This window comes from Myotis nattereri, assembly GCF_964212035.1.
Source record: "Myotis nattereri genome assembly, chromosome: 2".
Classification (NCBI taxonomy): domain Eukaryota; kingdom Metazoa; phylum Chordata; class Mammalia; order Chiroptera; family Vespertilionidae; genus Myotis; species Myotis nattereri.
In genome coordinates, this window is record NC_138076.1 from 21,308,079 (window position 1) to 21,330,884 (window position 22,806).

The window sequence follows — 22,806 nt, forward strand, 5'->3', positions numbered from 1 at the left end:
TTAAAATCCTTATTTACATACCAGAAGTTGCAGGAGGAATACAGAAGCAGTTCTGAGGCTCCCTGAAAACCAGCTCTTTATCATCCAGCTAGAGAGTTCTTCCCATCCCAAAATAATCCCTTAAAATGCATCAGCACATTACACTGTATTTTAGGTCATTCCTTAGGATACCAAGTTTTGGAAGCATCTACAGCTTGCTTCATCAAATATTCAAAACCAGAATTCGTTTTGCCCTGGCAGATGGCAGTGAGCAAAGGTGGAGTTAGCCAGGAGTGAGAGCCCTTGCACTGTGGAAAACATGGCTGAACGGCAAATGGCAGCCTGTGCCCTCCCTTAACAATCACCTTCTGATTGCATATCTTTTTCCATTCTTCTCTCTATGCCTTGTCCGTTTAATGCTATCTTTTCTGTCTGATCACCATTCTTGACAATGCTTTACATTAATGCAAACATGTCTCATCCGCACTCATGACAATGTTACATTTTCTGTTAACAGTGGATCCAGGGTGTTCACTGTTCCCGTGACCATTTACCTGTCAAAATGAATAAAATATAAATAAATAACAGGAGGCTGCTTCTGACTTTCATAACTGAAGCAGGGAAGTGAAAGGACAACACTGATCTGACAAGAGACACACAATGTCAGAACGTAAAGTTCCTTAGAAGTCAGGCCTCTACAGAGAGCCTCATGACTGTCATTTCATTCAGCATCAGGGAGTGTGATTCTCTCTGTGATCATTAGGTTTCCATTGCTTGCCTGGTTCTGCTGCTGTGGCTTCACAATTAAGCTGAATTTCTGCTTCCTTTTGTGTTGCACAATCAGATAAGTGAAGCCAGATTGAAGAAACTGCTGTGTAGGTGGCTTTAAAACCAATCCACACAGATTGGAAAAAGAAGGAAGACAAAGGGGAAACATGATAGTACTGTTATAAATAACTTGAAGGAAATATTAACAAGGAGAGAGAAGAGGACAGGTGACATCTAATCTCGGAAAGAGGGGAAGAGAGTAATGGCCTAAACTAACATTAGAAGATAATATACTCCCTTATGAGTAAAGAGATGCCATGCTTATCAGTGGTGAAGTCCCAGTGAAGACATATGTGAGTATGCCAAGTCAAACTGTGGGAAATGGTAAGGAGCCGCCATTTATTCGGTCAACAAGAGACATAAAAAATGGCTCATGTCTTGTGGTAGAAAAATTACTTGAAGACTACCAGGTCAAATCCTACGATGTTTCTAGTATGTTAACTTAGCTCACATAATCTGTAAAATGGGAAGAATAAGATTTTCTTTGCCTACTTATTTTTTGGGGGGGTAGCTATTGTGAGGATCAAGTGAAATAATGTATTGAATAGCTATGTGTGCCCTTGTGGGTATAGACATGATAACCAGTATCTCTGTGTGTTTCTTTGCCTTTTATTCAAGATCGCAAGACAGCTGCTATTTGTTCAGAATCACATTCATGCCCATACAGGTGAACAGCAGAAATGCCTCCTTCTCCTTTTCTCAGGAAAGCACGTGCTTTTCTGTAAGTCACCCAATAGGCTTAGATGCAACTGGCCTCCTTAAATATTTTAAGACTGCTGACTGTATCAGATTGTAGGGACTATTTGTCCCACTCATTTATTCTCATTAACAAAAGCAAAATGAGACACCAGATAACATTGAGAGGGTTACCATAACTTCTCATGAGCTATATGGGGACAAATATTGTTTAATTTTATGTATTCATTAATTTAGTTATAATTAACACCCATTATTAGCTTCAGGTGTACAACATAATGATTCTGTATTTGCATACACTATGAAATGATCACCTCAATAAGTCTAGTTAACATTTATCACCTTATATAGCTACAAAATATTTTTTCTGATAACTTTTAAGATTTACTCTCTTAGTAACTTTCAAAATATGCAATGGGAGTATTATTAACTTTAATCACCATGGTGTACATTATATCCCCATGACATTTATTATGTACTGGAAGTCTGTATCTTTTGACCCCTTCACCCATTTCTCCCACTCCACCCCTGTCTATGGCATCCACCAATCTGTTCTCCATATTTATGAGCATGGGGTTTTCTATGTGTGCTTTTATTTCTAAGATTGCACATATAAGTGAAAATTATTTTGCAAATAACATATGGTCATTGCATCCAAATGTGGCAAACTATGTGGACGACTGAGCACAGTCATGACATGACTTAAAGTAAATGAGGCATTTATTGGTTAGATCAATTTCTTAGTGTGCATGTCTAGAGGCCCACCCATAGTTGCTGTGGAACCCCATCTTTATTCTGCCTTTTCCACTCTGTCCCCACCCTGGTGCCCATGGGTGCCATCTCAGCTTAGCCTTTCACCGGCTAGAATGCATACCTCAGCCTTCTGTTTTCTCATAGAAATCCAATCACACTTGTTGTTTGGTAAGATGGCACCTTTACAAAAAGTTTGAGAAGGCATGTAGGGAGGGAATGACCACATTGTGAACTGCTGTGGCCTTCCAATATTTCCCTAAATCTGTACCACACCCCTCTAGTGTCGTCTTGTCTCTCCACCAGTTGCATCAGACAAGGTTGTCTTCTTTTAGCAACTACTTTAAAAATGTCTCTACTAGATCATGTCTACGCTAAACCATGGGATATAAAGCAAAGAATAATCTCTCTCTCCCTTGGCCCTAGCCCTAAAATGCAGTTTGAATCTTTGTTGTATGTGTGTATGTGTATCCCCAGTCTCTAAATTTGCACGTACCGCAATTTGGGCTAGAACATTTATTCCACAGGTGCCAGTGAACATCCTCTGAAGTGGTTGCTATGTAATATATAAGAAGATTTTAAATGTTGTTCATGTTCTTAAGGAGCCTGCCAATGAGTAGTGGAGAAAGTGATCACAGGTAATGAGTTAGATGGATTGAGAAGCTTCAAATGTCATAAATCTAAAGTTACATCTATTTTATATTGAGTCTAGCAAATCCTAACTGGAGTACTGGAGTTGTGGCATAGAAACACTTGGTAGAAAATATCAACTGGTGTTGATTGGCATTTTTTGTGGAATATGAAGGGAGAGTTCAAGTTGATACCATCTAGAGTCAAAGGACAAAAGGCTTTGGATCCTCCTATTAAAGTGGCTTTTTCTGTCTAGTCTAATATTTTCTCCCCCATTTATAAATGGTTAATAACACCAGTCACCTCATTCTTTTACAGAATATTAAAACTAAGAACAGGAACTTGGGAATTCTGACTTACTCTCTGATGGAAATAAATATTTAGGTGTAAGGTTTATGTATGTGTATAAATGTCTCTGGCAAAGGTCAGAAGAGGTAAAATATCAGGACTCATGCAGACATTTTCAAATGTAACTCAGATCTCAGGCAAAATACTCTATACCACTATTTCAAAGATGGTCCCCTCCCCCATCCAATTACACCACGCTGCCTATTGTTGAGAAAAATCTATAGACTGGTTAATTACATACCTTCTGTCCCCAGCTAACCAGAATAATGGATCAGGAACTGATCATGCTGTCTGGCATGATGGTCTGCTTTTTCCAGATTTGTTTATAAACTGGTAAAATCTACAAATTGCAGACCATCTGCACGTGGCACTATGTTCATGAATGTGGACATCCTGCAAAACCATCAGCTCATTATCTCTAAGTAACTAGTTTCTGTACATGCTTCTAACTTGGGTTATCCATGTAAACTAAATAAATAGAAACCAGATGAAGACTTGTTTCTCTGAGGGGTGCACGTTTCCAACAACCTTCAGGATGTTATGCCTCTCTGTCAAAAAGATGACCTGTTTGCCTGAGGTCATTTGGATCAATTATACAAATGTTCCTTAGTCTGGAAGTGGTCAATGTATTGATCCCATAATGCTAATTTGAAAATTTGTATTGCTTTTGTTAAGAGTTTAGGATTTTTCTTGTTGACAACCTCTTGTGAAATAATTTCTGAACTCAGTACAGATGCCCTTATGTTACTTAAAGAATACTGTACATAAGTTCAAAAGGTCTTTGATGCTTTCCAGTCACTTCTATAAGGAAGCCTTGAGAGGGGGTTATGAGACATGAACAGTAATATTCTAGGGTGATGGGGGAATTCCTATCTAATGAAAAGGAATTAACTTTAGGGATGACACTGAGCTCCTTTTTGTGAAACAATCACTAGAAGCCAGAAAGCTGGTGTGTGGGAAAGAGAAAGTAAATTTACTTCTGGTTCATAGATATGCTATGTTTGGCCCTTACAATATATTTTGTAATATACGATCTATCATGTTAGAATCAAGAAATGTTACATTAAAATATACACCATTGGTTTCTTGTGAAAGATGGAAGGTCCAGTTACACTGGCAACCCTAGTCTGACCTGCCTGGTGGCTACACATTTGCACAGGTCCTGTGATCTTCATTTTGTCACAGTTGCCACCACTTCCCATACACAGTGACGCTAAATAGTCCATAAATTTGAAGACCATTGTGAAACATGAAAAGCAAAAGAGATTTTAAACAAAATGAGCTCATTGTCATTTTTCATGGAACTAGCATTTTTAAAAAAATACTCGTCTCTATCTAAAGTGGGAAAACAAAAGTAGAAACAAAGCGATAACATTTTTTAAGAAAAATGAGAGTGAGTTCATTTCTTTATGAAAATGAAGAATGGCCCCTTGTCATTAATATGCAAGCGATGCACATGGGTGTCACACACAGGGCCACTGCAGTGATTTATGTTACTTCCCTGGCCCCCAGCACCATCTGAGTTTGGAATGGCTGGTGTAGGGAATGCTTTTTTCTATCTTATTTATTAAACTATTCTACATTAAGGAGCACTTAGCTCATCAAAAATGTTTTAAAATTTTGCTAAGTGACAAAAGCATAAATCCCAAAAGCAATCTGTCACTTTTATTAGCCCAGAAAATACCAAACTGATTTCCTCATAAAGATCCTGCCATCAGTTAAATGGATAAACTATTAGGTTATGAATAAAAATAGCCCCACAATTATGAGTCTACTAATGTGCTGATTGTTTATAGACATAATTGGATTGATGGGCCTCAGCCATGACAGCATAAACACCACGGGTACCAGAATGTGTGTATCTACGACACCTCATTCATCCTATATCGATGATTTTCAAACTATGATTTGGGAGATCCAACAGCAGGTCATTGTATATGTCCACAGTACATGTAGGTGGGTAGGGGGATAGATTGGATGACAGGGATAAAGTATATGATGGCAAAACATGTGCACTGGACATCTCTGCAGGGTATGATTGACATAGAAGGGGAAAGATGTGAATGATCTCCCCTGGAATTGTGCAAATTTGGTCTTGGCTATGGTCAATCTTATACAGCTTAGGGCCCCTCACTTCTGCACCAGTCAGAAGATCTTTCCTTGTTAATCTGTTTTTAATTTTGAGCTTCAGATAAACTAATTCAAGGAAACATTTTATGGCAAAATATAAATTTGAAAACTACTGTACTACATGAGACTAAAAGAGTTATTTCTAAGATAAAGTGATTGTTTTCAGATCACTAAATAGCTTTTCTTTGAAGGTGCCACAGTTAACCAACAGGAAGAAAAGAAATTACCCTAATCTTCTCTGAAGACTTCTGTGACCATATATTGTTCCAAATATTTTTCAATTTTAAATATATATATATATATATGTAATTTTGTTGTTTTATAAGTTTATAACAGTAATCATACAATTGTGCATTTTGACTGTCATTTATTATGAGCATTTTCTATGTTTTCACTAGTTGAAATCATGATTTTTAATGCCTATATAATACTAAATCATATTGTTGAAACACAATTTATTTAAACAAAGCTCTATTTGGCATGCATGTAGCTTTGGCACAATTTTTCGTTTTTCTTTCTTTTTACCAAAAAATAACTTATTGTGGTTAAGGTTTTGTTTATAGCTCTAATACCTTTTTTCAATAGCTTGCTGGGATCATAATTATAAGAACAAAAGGCATTACTATCTTTAAGACTAGCTGATGGAGATAAATTAAAGCAGGATGGGGAAGTGAAGGGAAGTTGCTATATATATAGAGGCTCAATGCACGAAATTCGTGCATGGGTAGGGTCCCTAGGCCTGGCCGGCTGTCAGGGCCGATCTGTGGGGCGACTGGTGGGATGATCGGGGGGCCCACGCTGGTACCTGCCTTGGCCTGCCTAGAGCCGCCCACTCGCCGGCTGGCCCTGCAGCCCCCCACCGCTGCCACGGGTCACCTCCCTCTGCGGGGCGACCAGCAGTGTGATGGGGGGCTCCCATAGGCACCCGCCTGGTGCCTGCGGGCTGGGGACAGCTCCTGCATTGAGCATCTGCCCCCTGGTGGTCAGTGAGCATCATAGCGGCCGGTCATTTCACTGTTGGGTCAATTTTCATATTAGGCTCTTATTATATAGGAGATATATATATATATGTTTTGTTAATCTTCACCTACCAGTATACACACACACACACACACACACACAGACATATGCATATAGTGGTTTTTAAACTATTCACATTTTCCTCAGATCATCACAGCATTAACCTCTTACTTATCCAATTTGTGGCAGATGTTTTCTTAGTTTGTTGGCCACTTCTTGTGTATATGATTTAAATTTTCAATTTGAAGCCAAACCTCTACTTGATGATTAAGGCTTTAATAGACTCTGGGCCAAGTTTTTGTTTTTTGTGGGTTTTATTTTCAATCACAGTTTACATTCAGTTACCATTTTTTCTTCTTAGTTCCAGGTGTGCAGCACAGTGGTAGACAATCGTGTACAAGATCTGGTCAGGAAAGTTTTCTTCCATTTCCAGGTGCTGGGACTTCCTTTGGCTTCCTTTGGCTGGGACTTCCAGTGTCTCCAGGGACACTGCCCGCAGGGTTTTTTCTGGCTAGTTAACTCACTAGGAATAATTTACTTATGGGCCAGGACTGACTTTCCTGACTTCCTCACCAGCTGTTTGAGGGGAAGTGTGGAAAACAATGACTGAGGTGGGGGCACAAGGGAACAGCTTTCTAAGTGCTACAAATCTCAGGAGTAGGGAATTAATCAGAAAACCAGGCAATTTACACTCTGAATTTCAGAGTCAGGAAGAGTGTGGGGCGGGACAAAGCTTCCAGACCTACTTTAGCAGGCAGATCTATTCTTTCAAAACTCCAATCCTATTGGCTTTAAGCGTGTGTTTCATCCCAAATATTGGTGACAGTGTTACTCCCAGCTTTTATTTTCTTGGGGTGATGTGCATTTAAATGTTTATTTTCATTGTACCCATAAAATATAAAATTCATGAAAGAATAAACTATCTGGTTAGTGGGGAATGGAGGACATTTGTCACAGGCTGGTGGCCAGATGTGACATAAACTTGGTTGCACTGTCCTGCTTCGCTCGCCAGAGCAGTGCTTCTGGGCTCTGGGTCATTAGCCAGTGCCACACCTCCAGGCTGGACCGTGGGGTGGGTAGTCAGCTTGCTTCTTTACTTCATGGCCCTGTATCACATTGGTTTTTCAGCTCATCTCCATGTTTTTAAGCAGTTCTCAGACCTCTTCTTTTGTCTATTTGCTATCCTGTTCTTTTCTAATATTGACTTTTTTCTAGGGAGGATTTGAGATGGTGATGATTTAGGTTACTCTAAACTCTCATTTACATGTTGGCACTTGAGATAAATATCATTAAAGGTTTTCTTCTGATAATCCCTTTTTATAGAGATTAGCATATCTTGATTACATCAAATTGTTATATAACAGATGCCACTTGTTTATTGGTAATAAATTAGAATTCTCAAGATTTAAACATGAAATGAGGCATCTTCTTCTAAAAGCAACTCTCAATGATCTGTGCTATAGGTGGGCAGAATGATGAAAAGAGCCCTGCTGTGTATGTTTCTGTGTGATGGCTCTGGGGTAGCCACTGCCCTTGCTTTCAGTGCTAAGTAATGACTGTGTGCAGCATATGCTGATAACTAGAGCTAAGCAGTTACTGCCAAGCAAGAGATGTGTACAGTGCTACCAAGATGGTGTGAACAGTGGAGAGGTTGTTCAGATGTGGAAGCAGAGGACAAAATGAGGAAGGAGAGATGTTAGCTCAGGGGAGGACTGGCCTGCTCGGTAAAGTAGGGGACCTATAGGTAGTGTACCCCAACTGGGGGGAGGATGAGGATCTAGGGAGCAGATGGCTCCATCTGTGTCTTCTTCAGGTGTTCAAGGTAAAGAGAAGTTTGGACCAAGGATAGGATTAGGGTGGAATTGGAAGAAGGAAATAGGTCAGAAAAAGATGGGACTAGCCCAGCCGTGGGCAAACTACGGCCCGCGGGCCGGATCTGGCCCGTTTGAAATGAATAAAACTAAAAAAAAAAAAAAAAAAAGACCGTACCCTTTTATGCAATGATGATTACTTTGAATTTATATTAGTTCACACAAACACTCCATCCATGCTTTTGTTCCGGCTCTCCAGTCCAGTTTAAGAACTCATTGTGGCCCTTGAGTCAAAAAGTTTGCCCACCCCTGGACTAGCCTATGCTCAGAGGATGTGGAAAGTGAGCTTCCCCAGAAGCAAGGATGGACCTTAAATGTGGTAGATGTCTAACCCCATCTAAATAGCCACTGATTCAATGACGGAATGGCATGATCACCAAAGAAACCTATACCCCAAACTAGGGAACACTGGAACTTGAATTTATGTGCCTATGATTGCCCAAATATATATGACAGTGGCCTTTACACATTTTCACCCCTTTATTAAAATTTGTTTAAATTGAAACGTACTGACTTGAAACTTGCCTGACAACATAATATTCTCTCAGCACAAAGTACATATGCTGCTCTCTGAGCTCCATTATGCACCAGTATTGAAACATCACCATAGTCATCAGAATTCTAATAAAATGAAATATAATGAAATGACCTAATTGCAGTCACCTCTTTTCTCTCTTCCACTGCGTTTTTAGAAAATGGGTCAAAGTCAATAGGAGGCAGTCCTTTTCTTGCCTCCAGTTTATTAACTTCAGTATTCATTTCCTGAATATACCAAATTTCCTAATTAAAAGGGATGGTATATTGAATAAAGAGGGGGGGGAATCATTGCTATAGCTCTCTTTTCCGCACATCAAAATTGCTCACCTTCTAGTTCAAAAAGAAAAAGTGTTTTGTGGTGTTTTTGTTTAAATGACTTGTAAAGTTAACATTCTTTCTTCTTATAGGTGGAATGGCTGAAAAATGAGGAGCCCATTGACTCAGAACAAGATGAGAACATTGACACCAGGGCTGACCATAACCTGATCATCAGGCAGGCGCGGCTCTCAGACTCCGGGAATTACACCTGCATGGCAGCCAACATTGTGGCCAAGAGGAGGAGCCTGTCTGCCACAGTGGTAGTTTATGGTAAGACCAGCCCAAAGGCCAGGAATGGAGTACAGAAAGCAGAGAGGTAGAGGGATGTGTGTTTTATTACAATTTAACTTTCAGAGCTGAAAGGTCGTAGGGGGCCCTCCACCACTGTGTTCTCTCCTGCCTCTCCCATTGGGCAGGTGGGAACACATTTCTATGGCTGTTAATGTTTGCTCCTTCATCCAACATTGGACTTCCATGAGGTAGGGAGTGATATTTCCAATCACTCTTGATCAGAAAATAATTTTAGAAGTTGTTTATTTTCTTCCATTGTGTTTGTATTGGAAAAGAATTGAGGTGGGCAACTTCTGCTCCCCTCCCCCATCCTCCCCAGACCTGCTTGTGGGAAATTTTTCTCCTGGCATACAAAATCCACCATAAACAAACATCACTATTTGCTGAATATCTCAGGTATTGTATAAAAGAAATACCCAGCTATTTAAGTAAAGACATTCCTTTCTACAATAGAAGAGCCCTGGGATTTATTTTTTGAGGCATTTAAAGTAATAGAAATTCAAATGCTGATATTTTCTTCTTATGCTCTGGATTTTCAAGTGCTTTAGAGATATGGTAATGAGTTCTTTCTATTTTTCATAATTTTTCAGCAAAGAAAATGATCTGTGTCCCTCCTTATATCAGATGAATAGGCTGAGGGGCACAGATGAGGTTAAGCCTAGTTGCTCACCTCATGATGGAGCAGCCAGTGTGTCTGCAGGGTCTCTTGGTCCCTGGATGCCTAACTCACAACACCTGGCACAGTGGCTTGCACATAGTAGGCAATCAGTAAAAACCTTTCTCCTTTTTTTCTTCCCTCCCCATTTTCTCTCTCAGTGAATGGAGGCTGGTCTTCCTGGACAGAGTGGTCAGCCTGCAATGTTCGCTGTGGTAGAGGATGGCAGAAACGTTCCCGGACCTGTACCAACCCAGCTCCTCTCAATGGTGGGGCCTTTTGTGAGGGAATGTCAGTGCAGAAAATTACCTGCACTTCTCTTTGTCCTGGTGAGATATACACAGACTCCTCCTTTCCCCTTTTGATCCACCAACACTAGTAAGCTGGTGTGAAGCATTCAACATATCACCCTCTTTCTCAAAGTGACCCTCTCCCAAGTTCTTACAGAGCCTTTGTCCAAAGTGCTGATGTAGAACTCAATGTAATAGCAAGAACATGGGTGAAATACCTCTGTTTGGGGGCAGATGTAGTTTTTAATACTCAAATGACCCTGAACACTCACCATCAATAAGCCAAATGCTTTGAAGTATTTTTATACCTCCCGTGTTTGATTGGACTAAGCCATGCCCTTCTCTCCCTGGGTTCTACCATTCTGTGGCATTAATTTTTATAATAGCTAGCAGAAATTAAGTTGTCTGTGAACACAAAACAGGTACCAAAAATGTGACTCTTTATTAGCAGTTGCCAATCCACCAAGCTTACCAGTTTTAGCTCTGTATTTATCTACAATACTGGCAGAGATTGTATAGCATCACAGCAGTTTATTCTACATTTCATCTATGCTTGCCTTCCTTTCTGAATAGAGATAGACTACACTTGCCAAATATGGCTTTTATAAGTTATTTTGTTCATCTCTTACTGGCTCTAACCCAATTTATACAATGAGAAATAGATGAGATGGAAGATGACTTTCTTTATGGAAAACATATCCTCCCACTGAGAAATAAATTGATCCTGGGTCTCATATGCATTATGAAACATTAACTCCAAGGACACTGAACTAGAGCCTCTTGACTAAAATTTCAAATCTAGTTCCACTCAAAGCTAAGGTGAGGCTCTCACCAGCAGTGTATTCTTAGAGTTTCATTTTGCATTTATTGAGTGCTTACTATGTGCAAGATACTTTTACACAAGTAATCTCATTGAACTCTGTGTTGTGAGTTTTGTTACCCCCAGTTGACAGAAATAGGCTAAGTGACTTTCTCAGGGTTGCTCAGCCAATAAACTGGCAGTCAAGGACTCAGACATTCTGTTTTACGTTCAGTATTTTGTGTTACCCTATTCCTAATTGCTCTTGATTAAAAACTGCAAATTCATAAGCCACATAAATATGGTTGGAGTATTCCTAGGAGGTAATGGGACAATTGCCTCAAACAGCTGCCATGATCTCGAGGGTTGATTTTTAGTAGAATTCAGTTTGTTCAGTTCTGCATATAGCAGCAATTTATGACCCAAGAAATTCTATTTATATAAATCTTGGTATCTTGGGGTTTGACTGACCTGTTTTGGTTTAATACTATCAATATGGGTTTATTGTTTAGGGGGGTTTAGGGCTTAAAGATAGTTCATTCTGCTCTCTGTTCTAAACTGTCAACACCCAAGGCAGTGGTGACTACCACTGGTTACTGCACACTGTTTATCTGTCCATCTAAGCTGCACTTGAGCGTGAAAGACTGGGGAAGAATGGATAATGACATTGTTAGCCAACCCAAGGGCACTGGTAATGCGAATGCTCTGCTCGCCTAAATTCAGTAATTGGTCTCATCCTGAAAGAGCTAGAGAATTACACCACTGCTTTTGCTAGTCTATCTCTTTAGGAAAGAAACCATGGAGAGAAGATAAATGAATATGTTATTTTGTTTTGTGTTGTGGTGGTTATTGCTTTAAAATGCAGCTCTAAGAACAGCAATCCTGGGGTGAGTCTCCTGACCGCTGCCTGATTCATTCTAATGATGGTTCCTTTGATTTCTCTTTGAAGTGGACGGGAGCTGGGAAGTGTGGAGCGAATGGTCAGTCTGCAGCCCAGAGTGTGAGCATCTTCGGATCCGGGAGTGCACAGCACCACCCCCAAGGAATGGGGGCAAATTCTGTGAAGGGCTAAGCCAGGAATCTGAAAACTGCACAGATGGTCTCTGCATTTTAGGTAACACCTTCTGTTTAGCATCTTCGGTGTTTGTCCATAATATGAAAAGAAACGTCATAATTATTGTGTTAAATATGTTAGCAGAAAGCAAAATCAACAAGAGCAAAAAGAAAATGGGTGAAAAGTGTAGAAAAGACAAATACATTTTTAGGAAAGCTGGGGTGACTTTGAATATTTTATCATTGTCAGTTTTATAAATGTGTATACTTACTATTGATTTAACTAGACAAGGTTTTAGAAGAAATGATGTAAGAAGGCATTTTAGACTTTTTAGCTTAGCAATTCTTTTCTTTTCGTAGCCTTCATCTTAAGTTTGGTGAAATTCTGATCACTATGTCTTTATTTCTCCCAAGAATTATATAGCACTATAAAGCACTTAATCATCTTCAGAGACCATGGTTTTGTGGCAAGGGATGTGTTGTGACTGTTATCTTACAAGTGGGGTCTGGGATTTATGACACCTGAGGAGGTGGGTGACTTTGTATCAAATTGGTCTGGCAGAGCAAGAAGTGGAATGTGCATTTCAAAACTTTCAAGCCTTTATTCCGGAGATTACATTCTTGCATCTCCAAGTGACTCTGCCTGAGTATGGGAGGATCAGATAGTCACAGAGAGACAGGTTTTCATCTGGTGATGTCCCTCACTACCTCTGTGACCCTGGATAAGTTGCTTATGTCTCTGACTCTAAGTACCCCCAATGGTACAGTTTTGGTTATTGTGAAGACTGACAAAAGGATACACTTGATATTTCATGGCACAGAGTAGGTGCTCAGTAAAGATGAACCCATTCTCCATCTGCCCACTCATTGAGCTAAGGTGTACTGGTTTTGCTTAGGTCCTTAAGGAACAAGAGATTCAGGGCATTGAACTAGGAAAATACACAGCAAAAAAATAACGTAGCTCAATACCAGTTGTGTCACTTTTTATTTGGGAAGATGGCAGGATGAAGAAAATATCTATTCTAAGTTGGGTTTATTTTTCTAAATCAATACAACTGGATACCCTTGAAAGCAAACATATACAAACATTTTTTTTAAAAAAGAAGTCTATATGTTTAATACATTGGTTAAAATGATTAATATGTTTTTAAATGAGCAACGATGGTATTTTTTTGGTGGTTTTTTGTTTTTTTGCTATTACAAGTATTGAGTACCTGCATAAGTCAGATACAATACACGGAACTGTAATAGAATGCAACCTAGCCCCCAGTCTCAGTGATGAAAGGGCCCTGCACTCTAATGAATATATTCCAATCATTTGTCTTCCTCAAAATGCCTTTGCGCTTCCAAAATGTGAGGAAACCTAACACAAACTCAGTAGCAAGAGGTTTAGGGAAATATGTTTCTGTCTACTCTTGACTGTTACCAGATTTTTCTGAAATATACCTTGGAAGTATGACTATTTTTTTAAACATGTAGCCATATTTGAATTGATACAGTTAGAACAATTAGAGCTGTGACACTCATAAGTCTTCTAAAGAGGTGTTAATAATATAACTATTTGGTTATCAACTGAATTTTAGATAATCATAGCCATAACTTTCCCACCCACCACCAGTAAGGTCTGCACTAGAGGGTGTCAGGCCTAAACCGTACTTGACTAATACTTAGTCCAGTTACCACTGAAGATGGATAATGGTTATCCCTTCAGGTAAGAAAGAATTGTTTTCAAGTTCAGTGATTAAGAGTTGTTTAGCCCTGAAATGAATTACCAGCACTGAGAGGGTATTGGACAGTCTAGATCAGTGATGGTGAACCTATGACACGCGTGTCAGAGGTGACACGCGAAATCATTTTTTTGGTTGATTTTTCTTTGTTAAATGGAATTTAAATATATAAAATAAATATTAAAAATATAAGTCTTTGTTTTACTATGGCTGCAAATATCAAAAAATTTCTATATGTGATACGGCACCAGAGTTAAGTTAGGGTTTTTCAAAATGCTGACATGCCGAGCTCAAAAGGTTCACCATCACTGGTCTAGATCCCAACTCTAAAATTTGAGATATCGTGTTTGTCAGGGTTCTCCAGAGAGACCCAATGAGATATACAGATAGCTAGATAAATGAGATTTATTATAAGGAATAAGCTCAGGTGATTATGGAATTTGGCAAGTCCCAGATCTGCTGAACCAATGTCCCAGTTCACAGACTGGCAGGCAGGAGAATTCTCACTTGAGAAGGAGCAAGCTTTAGACAGGCTGGGTGAGGCCCTGGGAAGCAACTATAGAGAGCAATCTGCTTTTCTTAGTCTGTGGATCTAAATGTTGGTTTCATCTGAAAAGACCCAGGTAATGTTCAGCCAATTACCTGGGCACCTGATGGCCAGTCAAGCTGACACATAAAATTAACCATCACAGATGCATATGTACTTGTGAAGTTCCAAAGTTTAGTTCCTTCCTTTGAGCCAGAAATGGCCATAGTTCAGACAGTGGCTTTTCCTGTGGGCATTGACCATGTATGGTTTTAGTCATTTGTGTGGTTTAATGGGTATTTCATTCCCATTACCCATAGTGGAAATAATATAACTAGGAAGACAATGAGGTTTGAAATATGTTCAGCACTGAAGGTGTGAGTTTAGAATGCTATGTGAGCCTTTTCTCTCTATTCAGTTTACTCATGCCTGCATTCCCTTTTCTGCTTAAGCATGTTTTCTCTAGCAGCTTTTGTCTGTAGTGTGCGTATCTGTAACTCTGTCAGATGTGATCAAGAATATTGATGGCTACAAGGAGTTAGAAATTGATTAAATATATTTATATATCATTGAGAAAGGGGTATGTTTGTGAATCCAACACCAGGATATATTCTGTCCTTTCAGACAGAGTGGCTACCACTATCAACAAAAATGGATAACAGATTACTATCTCTGCAGGAAGCAATGAACAGCATTCTAGTTAAAAGATGCCAATACGCCTGTGTACCTCTTGCTGGCACTCTGCTCCAATGGTCTTGGTGAAACTAGCTGTGCTCTCAGGGAGATTCAGTGAAGGCTGGGTTTGATTAAAATAGCATTTGCCAACAACTTTATGGAGCAGTAGTTTTGTGAAGGATCTAGGTCATGTTACAGTTCGGGAATTTTCTTCATCCTCATCCTATATGTTTTCATCTATGCCAAAAAGACCCTAAAGCAGTTCCTCAACTTCTCTTAGAAGACCTATAATTCTTTGATTTTTATTTAGCTTTCAACAAAGCATCTGGGTTGCCTTTGTGGTCCCTGAGGGTAGTGTTTCTCCAAGAGATGGACCTGCCAGCTCTGAATGATCACTTTAATTTTTGGGTGTGATTGTTGCTTGGCCAGTTGTGACTGGAGCACAAAAACTTTAGTGTGAATCTGTCACAGATAGCCACACTTCAGTGCTCTCATCAAGAAATTACATGCCCCGCCCTAGCTGGTTTGGCTCAGTGGACAGAGCGTCGGCCTGTGGACTGGAGGGTCCTGGGTTTGATTCCAGTCAAGGGCACATGTCTGGGTTGTGAGCTTGATCCCCAGTGGGAGGTGGGTGGGAGGCAGCCGATCGATGATTCTCTCTCATCAGTGATGTTTCTATATCTCCCTCTCCCTTCCTCTCTGCTTAATCAATTGCTTAATTCTTAAAAATATATTTAGAAAAAAGAAATTACATGCCCCAAGATTGGTGATAGTAAGATTATTTGCCAATAGCAGTTGGTGAAAGATCCAAATTGAAAGCATAAGCTAATCCTCTGATGCCTTTCTTTCCAGAAAGATAATCATGTGACATATTGTTGAGAAATAAGAACTTGTGTGGATCCCTCTTCTCTAACCTTAAACACCAGAGTCAGGTAGTTTTTTGACCATGTCCTTTCTGCTTGCTGAACTTAGCTTCATCTATGCTCTGAGGAGTGCAACCAGAGGTAAATGGCATATGCATGCCTCACTGACAGGAACGGAAGGGTGAAAATGGCAGGGTATTTAGCTTGATCCTAAGAAATAAGAAAAGCCTGCTCCCTCTTTCTTTACTCCAGCAGATAGAGAACTAAGGGCCTTCACTTGAGAAGATTAAATAGATCTGCTTCAGAGGGGATTAGTGCCTTGAGGTGTAGTAAGACTGAAGCCAGAGAAATGCCACAGGGGCCTGAAAAAGAGAGGAAATCTTCAAGGCTGAGCTACCTGATAGTTAATCCATCCTTCTGGTCAGGATGTAAGATAGGTCAGTTCAACATTGATAGCTCAGAAACGGAAATATCAGTTAAACTGTGGTTTGTTTTCATTTCTGATGGATACATTGATAAGAAAAGTTTGAACTGACAGTTTGGAAACCACATCAAGGACAAAGACAATAGCAGGTTTGATTAAACAACCCCAAGCTTACATTTAATAATCTAACAACATTATCTATTGAATGATCTACTTAAATGACCTAAAAGAAGCACCTGAAAAGGTGAGCCTGTAATTACATCAAAATAAAGGTCATCTTGGTAAACATTTTCTCTTAGGCTATTCTCAATGTCATTGTCATCTTTACAGTAATTACCCAAGTCCCTTCTCTATCTTTCCTAGGACACCATTCTGGAGTTAGCTCAGTGCATCTGAAACAAGCTTTACATTTTGTTAATGGTTTATGGAATGCCTATTTTGTATATAGGATTATAATGGATAGGTGTCCTTTTACTGCAACAAAACCCATCATTTCCTATCTTTAGGCAAAAAGTCATGAATCATACTTGACTCATTCTTAAACTTTTTGTTGGATAAGTTCATATTTCAGAGCCAGCTTCACTGCACAATTCCTTAATTATAGCGTAAACTTTATATTGCAAAGAAATGAAAATGGCGTAGCAAGATACAATCCATTCTTAAATTGTCATGAATTTTCCAACTGCTTGCTAATTCTCCCAGGTAGTTTTAATATTAAAAACCCATTTTCATTCCATTTACTGTACATAGTAGGTGCTGCTTTCTACATAACAATAGATTAATTCAGAGTTGCCTTCATGTATACTGCATAGCAAATGTGAATACAGTATTGCAAATCCACAAGAGTAAATAAGAGGGTAGGTTTGGGAACATATGGTATCATTAGCTGCTTAGCAACAATCTCTCCCCCATGCCCCAGTGAACACTTTACCATTATGGGACGCAATAAGAAGACCAGTGACTAACAAGCTTTAAAGAGACAGAGTAGAATGGCTCATGACTAAAGTTTCCATTGTGCTTAATTAAAAAAGAAAATAAAGCAGGGAGAGCTCTATACTCATGTGTCCTAGTGAAAGCATTTTTTAAAAAACTCTATATGGCTAAATGTTTCGTTTTTGTGCTCAAATTCAAATGCCATGAGTAGAATTGAGCATATAAAGAGAATGAAGATAAACCATATATGACAAATTATCATAAAATGTCTCCCCCTTTGTTATCCACCCACTGTAGACTTTTCTACTTTTACGCCTTGTTAATAAAAAGATAGCCTTCCGGTCAAGATGGCGGAGTAGGTAAATGCAGTGCTGGCCTCCTCCATGATCACATCATCATCACAACTAAATTAGAGAACCATGCTCATTGAGAACCACCTGAAGACTAGCTGAACACAACTTTTTAAGGATGTAAAGAAGAAACCACAAAAGACTGGTAGGAGGAGTGGAGATGCGAAAAAGACAGGTCTCACACCCACAGTATGCTCATTAGGAATAAGGAGGGGTATCATAGCTGTGAAGCTTTCCTCCTTGAGGAGCAAGGGATCTAAAACAGTTAAGATATCTATTTTTTTATCCAGGAAATTTCCCCCATCACCATCTTTATTTTCTCATAGACCTGTGCTACATGTACATAGTCATGACAGAGTAACCAAGGTAAGAATTTTTTTTCAGCCAATAGAAATCAAGGCAATTAGTTTGCCCACATCTCTCTTCTATCCACTTTTTTCTATTCCTATACACTTTACTTCCGAACATATATCAATATGTACTTTTTTATGCTCGGCTTACATTATTTTGGTGGAATTGGACAGGAAGTGCTATGTCTTGCTTCAGAAACATGATCTCTGGCAGTTTCTCTCAGGTACATCCTGTTCACTTTATCGACTTTAGAAGAAGAATTGGAATAAAACACCTCCACTGTAAATAGGAAGGACTTTAAAATTAAATTTGGGCATCTGGAGAGCAGGAGCTGGATCACATTACTTAAAGTGGAAAAAGACAAAAACAAAGCAAACTGAAACAAAAATCCAAGGAAACTAAAGAGACAAATAAGAACCAATCCCCATGATAATGTAAACTGGAGACAGCAAACCTATTAGAAAACTTAAAAACATTTCTTACGGAAATGAAATTTTAGCCATTCAACCAGAAAGTTCGTGGAAATGCAAATCATTACAGCAAAAGTAAAAATATTTTGTAGATAATATATGCCTAAGAAGCACAGGGAAGGCAGTTCTGAACTAGGCATTGTTAGAAGACACAGAGGTTGAGCTTCCATGAGGCTGACCCAGGATGGATCTGCATTGATTTGGCATTCAGAGCAAAGGGTGAATAGCCTTCTACTGCCCTCTATGATTCTGTTTATTCTGGTTATCCTGTTTGCAAGTTAGGGATAGACATGAACCTAGAATTGCAAGAAATAAATGAGCTGGGCCTACAGGATTCAACATTAATCCTGTTTAGAAAAAAACAGGTTGAAAACTCAGGAGTTTGGGGGTCAGATTTCTTGAGTTTGAATTTTGATTACAACACTATGAGCAAGTTTCTTAAGCCTTAATTTACTTATCTATAAAATGAATGTTATAATAGTGCCTCATAGAAAGGATTTGTTTTTAGGAGGAAATAGGCAAATCTATGCAAAGCGTTTTGCATCCATAGTAAAAACAATAACTATTGTGTGACTGTCCTAGAAAAGGGATTTCTGTTTCAGAAAAAGTTATGTTTTTCATGACCTACAAAGGTACTGACAGTGACACTATAGATATTTAGTTAAAACATTCCCTAGTACATCTATTAACATAAGTGTATTTGTCATTAAAATATATTGTATGTTCACCATCTTACCCTCTTCTACCTTTTTTGCTTAATTTCTCCACCTTTTTTACCGAGCCCCCCCATCAGTCCTCCCTTCTGACAGCTGCCAGTCTGTTGCTATGAATTTGTTTCTATTTTGTCTGTTACTTTAAATTGTACATTTGATTCCACATTAGATTCCACATATAAGTGGAATCATATGGTACTTGTCTTTCTATGACTGGCTCATTTCACTTAATATAATACTTTCCAGGTCCAAACATCTACTGATGGGTACTTGGGTTACTTGAAAATCTTGATTATTGTAAATAATGCTGCAATGAAATAGGGATACATATATTTTTTGAATCAGTGTTTTGGGTTTCTTCAGATATATTCCCAGAAATGGAATCACACAAAAGGAGGGCATAGTTAAAAGAATAAAATGGCAACAAATATGTACCAACAATAATCACTTTAAATGCAACTGGCTTAAATGCACCAATCAAAAGACATAGGGTAGCTGAACGGATAAGAAAATAAGACCCATGTATATGCTGTCCACAAGAGACCCACCTCAGAATGAAAGATATACAGACTAAAAGTAAAGGGAGGATGGAAAAAGATATTTCATGAGAATGGAAACAAATTTAAAAAGCTGGGGTAGCAATACTTACATCTGACAAAAGAGACTTTAAAACAAATGTTAAAAGAGTTAGAGACAAAGAAGGACACTACATATGATAAAGAGATCAATCCAAAATGAGGATATAACCCTTGCAAACATTTTGCACCCAACATAGAAGCCCCTAAATATATCAAGCAAATCTTGATGGACATAAAGGGAGAGACTGACAGTAATATAGTCACAGGAGGGGATTTTAACACCCCATTGACAACAGTGAATACATTTTCCAGACAGTAAATCAACAGTGTAACAGCTGCCTTAACTGACACACTAGGTCAGATGGATTCAATTGATATCATCAGAGCATTTCACCCCAAAACAGCATAATATACATTCTTTTCAAGTGTACATGGAACATTTTCTAGTATAGACCACATATTAGGACACAAAACAATATTCAATAAGTTTAAGAAAAATGAAATCATATCAAGCTTTTTCTCTGACCATAATGGTATGAAAACTAGAAATCAAGAAAAAGACTGAAAAACACATAGGGGCTAAATAACATTCAATGAATGGGTTAACAACAAGATCAAGGAAGAAATCAAAAGAGACATCAAGACATATGAAAATGAAAACAATGACCCCAAATCTGTGGACACAGCCAAAGAAGTTCTAAGAGGGAAAGTTATAGCAATACAGGCCTGCATTAAAACAAAACAAAACCCTCAAATAAACAATCTAACCTTACACCTAAAGGAATGCGAGAGAGTGAGAAAAGTCCAAAGCAAGTAGAAGGAAGGGAAAGGAAGAGAAATATAAAGATCGGGGGGATGCGGGACAAAGTAGTCTAAAAAAAATTAAAAAATAGAAAAGTTCAATGAAAGAAAGAGGCAGTATTTTGAAATGATAAACAAAATTGATAAAACTATAGCAAGACTCATCAAGGAGGAAAAAAAGGAGGGCCCAAATAAAATCTGAAATGAAAGAGAAGTGACAACTGACACCACAGAATTACAAAGAAATATAAGTATCACATAATCTCACTTACATGTGGAATCCAATGAACAAAATAACTGACAAATAAAATATTTTATATACTAATAACAAACGACCAAAATGAGAAATTATTAAAACAATCTCTTTTACAATTACATCAAGTAGAATAAAATTCCTAGGAATAAATTTAACCAAAAATTTGAGATTTGTAATTGGAGTAATTGTAATAAGACATTAAAGAAAGAAATTGAAAAATTTGCAAATAATGGAAGGCCATAAGTGCTCACAGATAGGAATAATTAACATCTTTAAAATGTCCATACTACCCAAAGAAATCTATAGATAAAATAAAATTCCTATCAAAATATCAGTGGCATTTTTCACAGATTTAGAATGTATAATCCTAACATTTACATCACAAAAGAAAAACAAATGGGATTTTATCAAACTAAAAATATTTTTGCACAGTGATGGAAACCATCAACAAAATGAAAAGAACCTATTGAATGAGAGAAGATATTTAAGGAACTCATACAACTTAACACCCAAAACACAAAAAAAATTCGATTAAAAAAATGAGCAGAGGATATGAATAGACATTTCTCCAAAGAGGACATACAGAGAAGCAGTAGACATATAAAAAGATACTCAAAGTCATTAATAATTAGAGAAATGTAAATTAAAATCACAGAGATATATCCTCACACCTGTCAGAACAGCTGTCATCAATAAATTAATGAATAACAAATGTTTACCAGAATGTGGAGAAAAGGAATCTTCATGCACTGTTGGTAGTATTATATATCATTGTGGCCACTATGGAAAACAGCACTACCATATGACCCAGCAGTTCCACTTCTGGATATATATTTGAAGAAATCTAAAACACTACTTTGAAAAGATATATGCGCCCCACTGTTCACTGCAGTATTATTTATAATAGCCAAGGTATGGAAGCAGCCTAAATGATTACTGATAGACCAATAGATAATAAGATGTGGTACATATATGTGATGGAATATTACTCACCCATAAAAAAAAAATCTTAACCATGTGTGACAACATGGATGGACCTAGAGGGTTATGCTAGCTGGAATAATTCAGACAGAGAAAGACAAATACTATATAGATTTGCTTATATGTGGAAGCTGAGGAGCAAATATATGAATGAACAAAACAGAAATAAACTCGCAGAAATAGAAGACAAATTGATTGTCCCCCAGATGGGAGGGGCTTCGGGGGGATTGGTGTGGAAGGTTAAAGAAATTAAGTGCAAATTGCCAGTAGAAAAACAATCCCTGGGATATAAAGTACACTATGAGGAATCTACCCTAATAAAAGAGAAACATGGTAATTGGCGTACGACCGCTACGCTTTTCATTGGTTAATCAGCGAGATATGCAAATTAACTGTCAGCCAAGATGGCGGCCGGCAGCCAGACAGCCTGAAACTAACATGAGGCTTGCTTGCTTCAGTGACGGAGCATCGTTGGAGGAAACCAACTTTCCCCGCCTGCAGCTGCAGGCCTCTGAGCGGGCAGTTTAAGAAACATTGTAACAAATACCTCCGGACTTCAGCCAGTAGATTCGCAACATTGTAAGCAAAGGCCAGAAACCTACTTTCAGGAGCGAGGGCCTAAGAGCTGGAGCCAAGCCTCAAGCTAAAACTGGCCCAGAATAAAAAAAAAAAAGGATAAAAGGAGCAGTTGGGAGTTCAGTCACCCCCAGCCTGAAAACAGCCCTCAGCCCCTCACCCAGGCTGGCCAGGCACCCCAGTGGGGACCCCCACCCTGATCCAGGACACCCTTCAGGGCAAACCACCCGGCCCCACCCATGCACCAGGCCTCTACCCTATATAGTAAAAGGGTAATATGCCTCCCGGCACCTGGATCAGCGTGACAGGGGGCAGCGCCAAAACCCCCTGATCGCCCTGCGGCTCTGTGTGTGACAGGGGGCGGGGCCCCAACCCCCTGAGCAGCCC

At 38.8% G+C, this 22,806-nt stretch overlaps 1 protein-coding gene across 1 annotated transcript in view; it reads left to right on the top strand.

Moving 5' to 3' along the window:
* The window catches only part of UNC5D (unc-5 netrin receptor D), a gene marked incomplete at its 5' end in the record, with an annotated part of 512,639 nt that overhangs the window by 399,554 nt on the left and 90,279 nt on the right, over positions 1-22,806 (top strand). Inside the window, 3 exons of the mRNA XM_081083068.1 lie at positions 9,197-9,377; positions 10,215-10,382; positions 12,092-12,256. Of these exons, the coding sequence (XP_080939194.1) occupies positions 9,197-9,377; positions 10,215-10,382; positions 12,092-12,256 (514 nt within the window). The remainder of the gene's footprint in view (positions 1-9,196; positions 9,378-10,214; positions 10,383-12,091; positions 12,257-22,806) is intronic.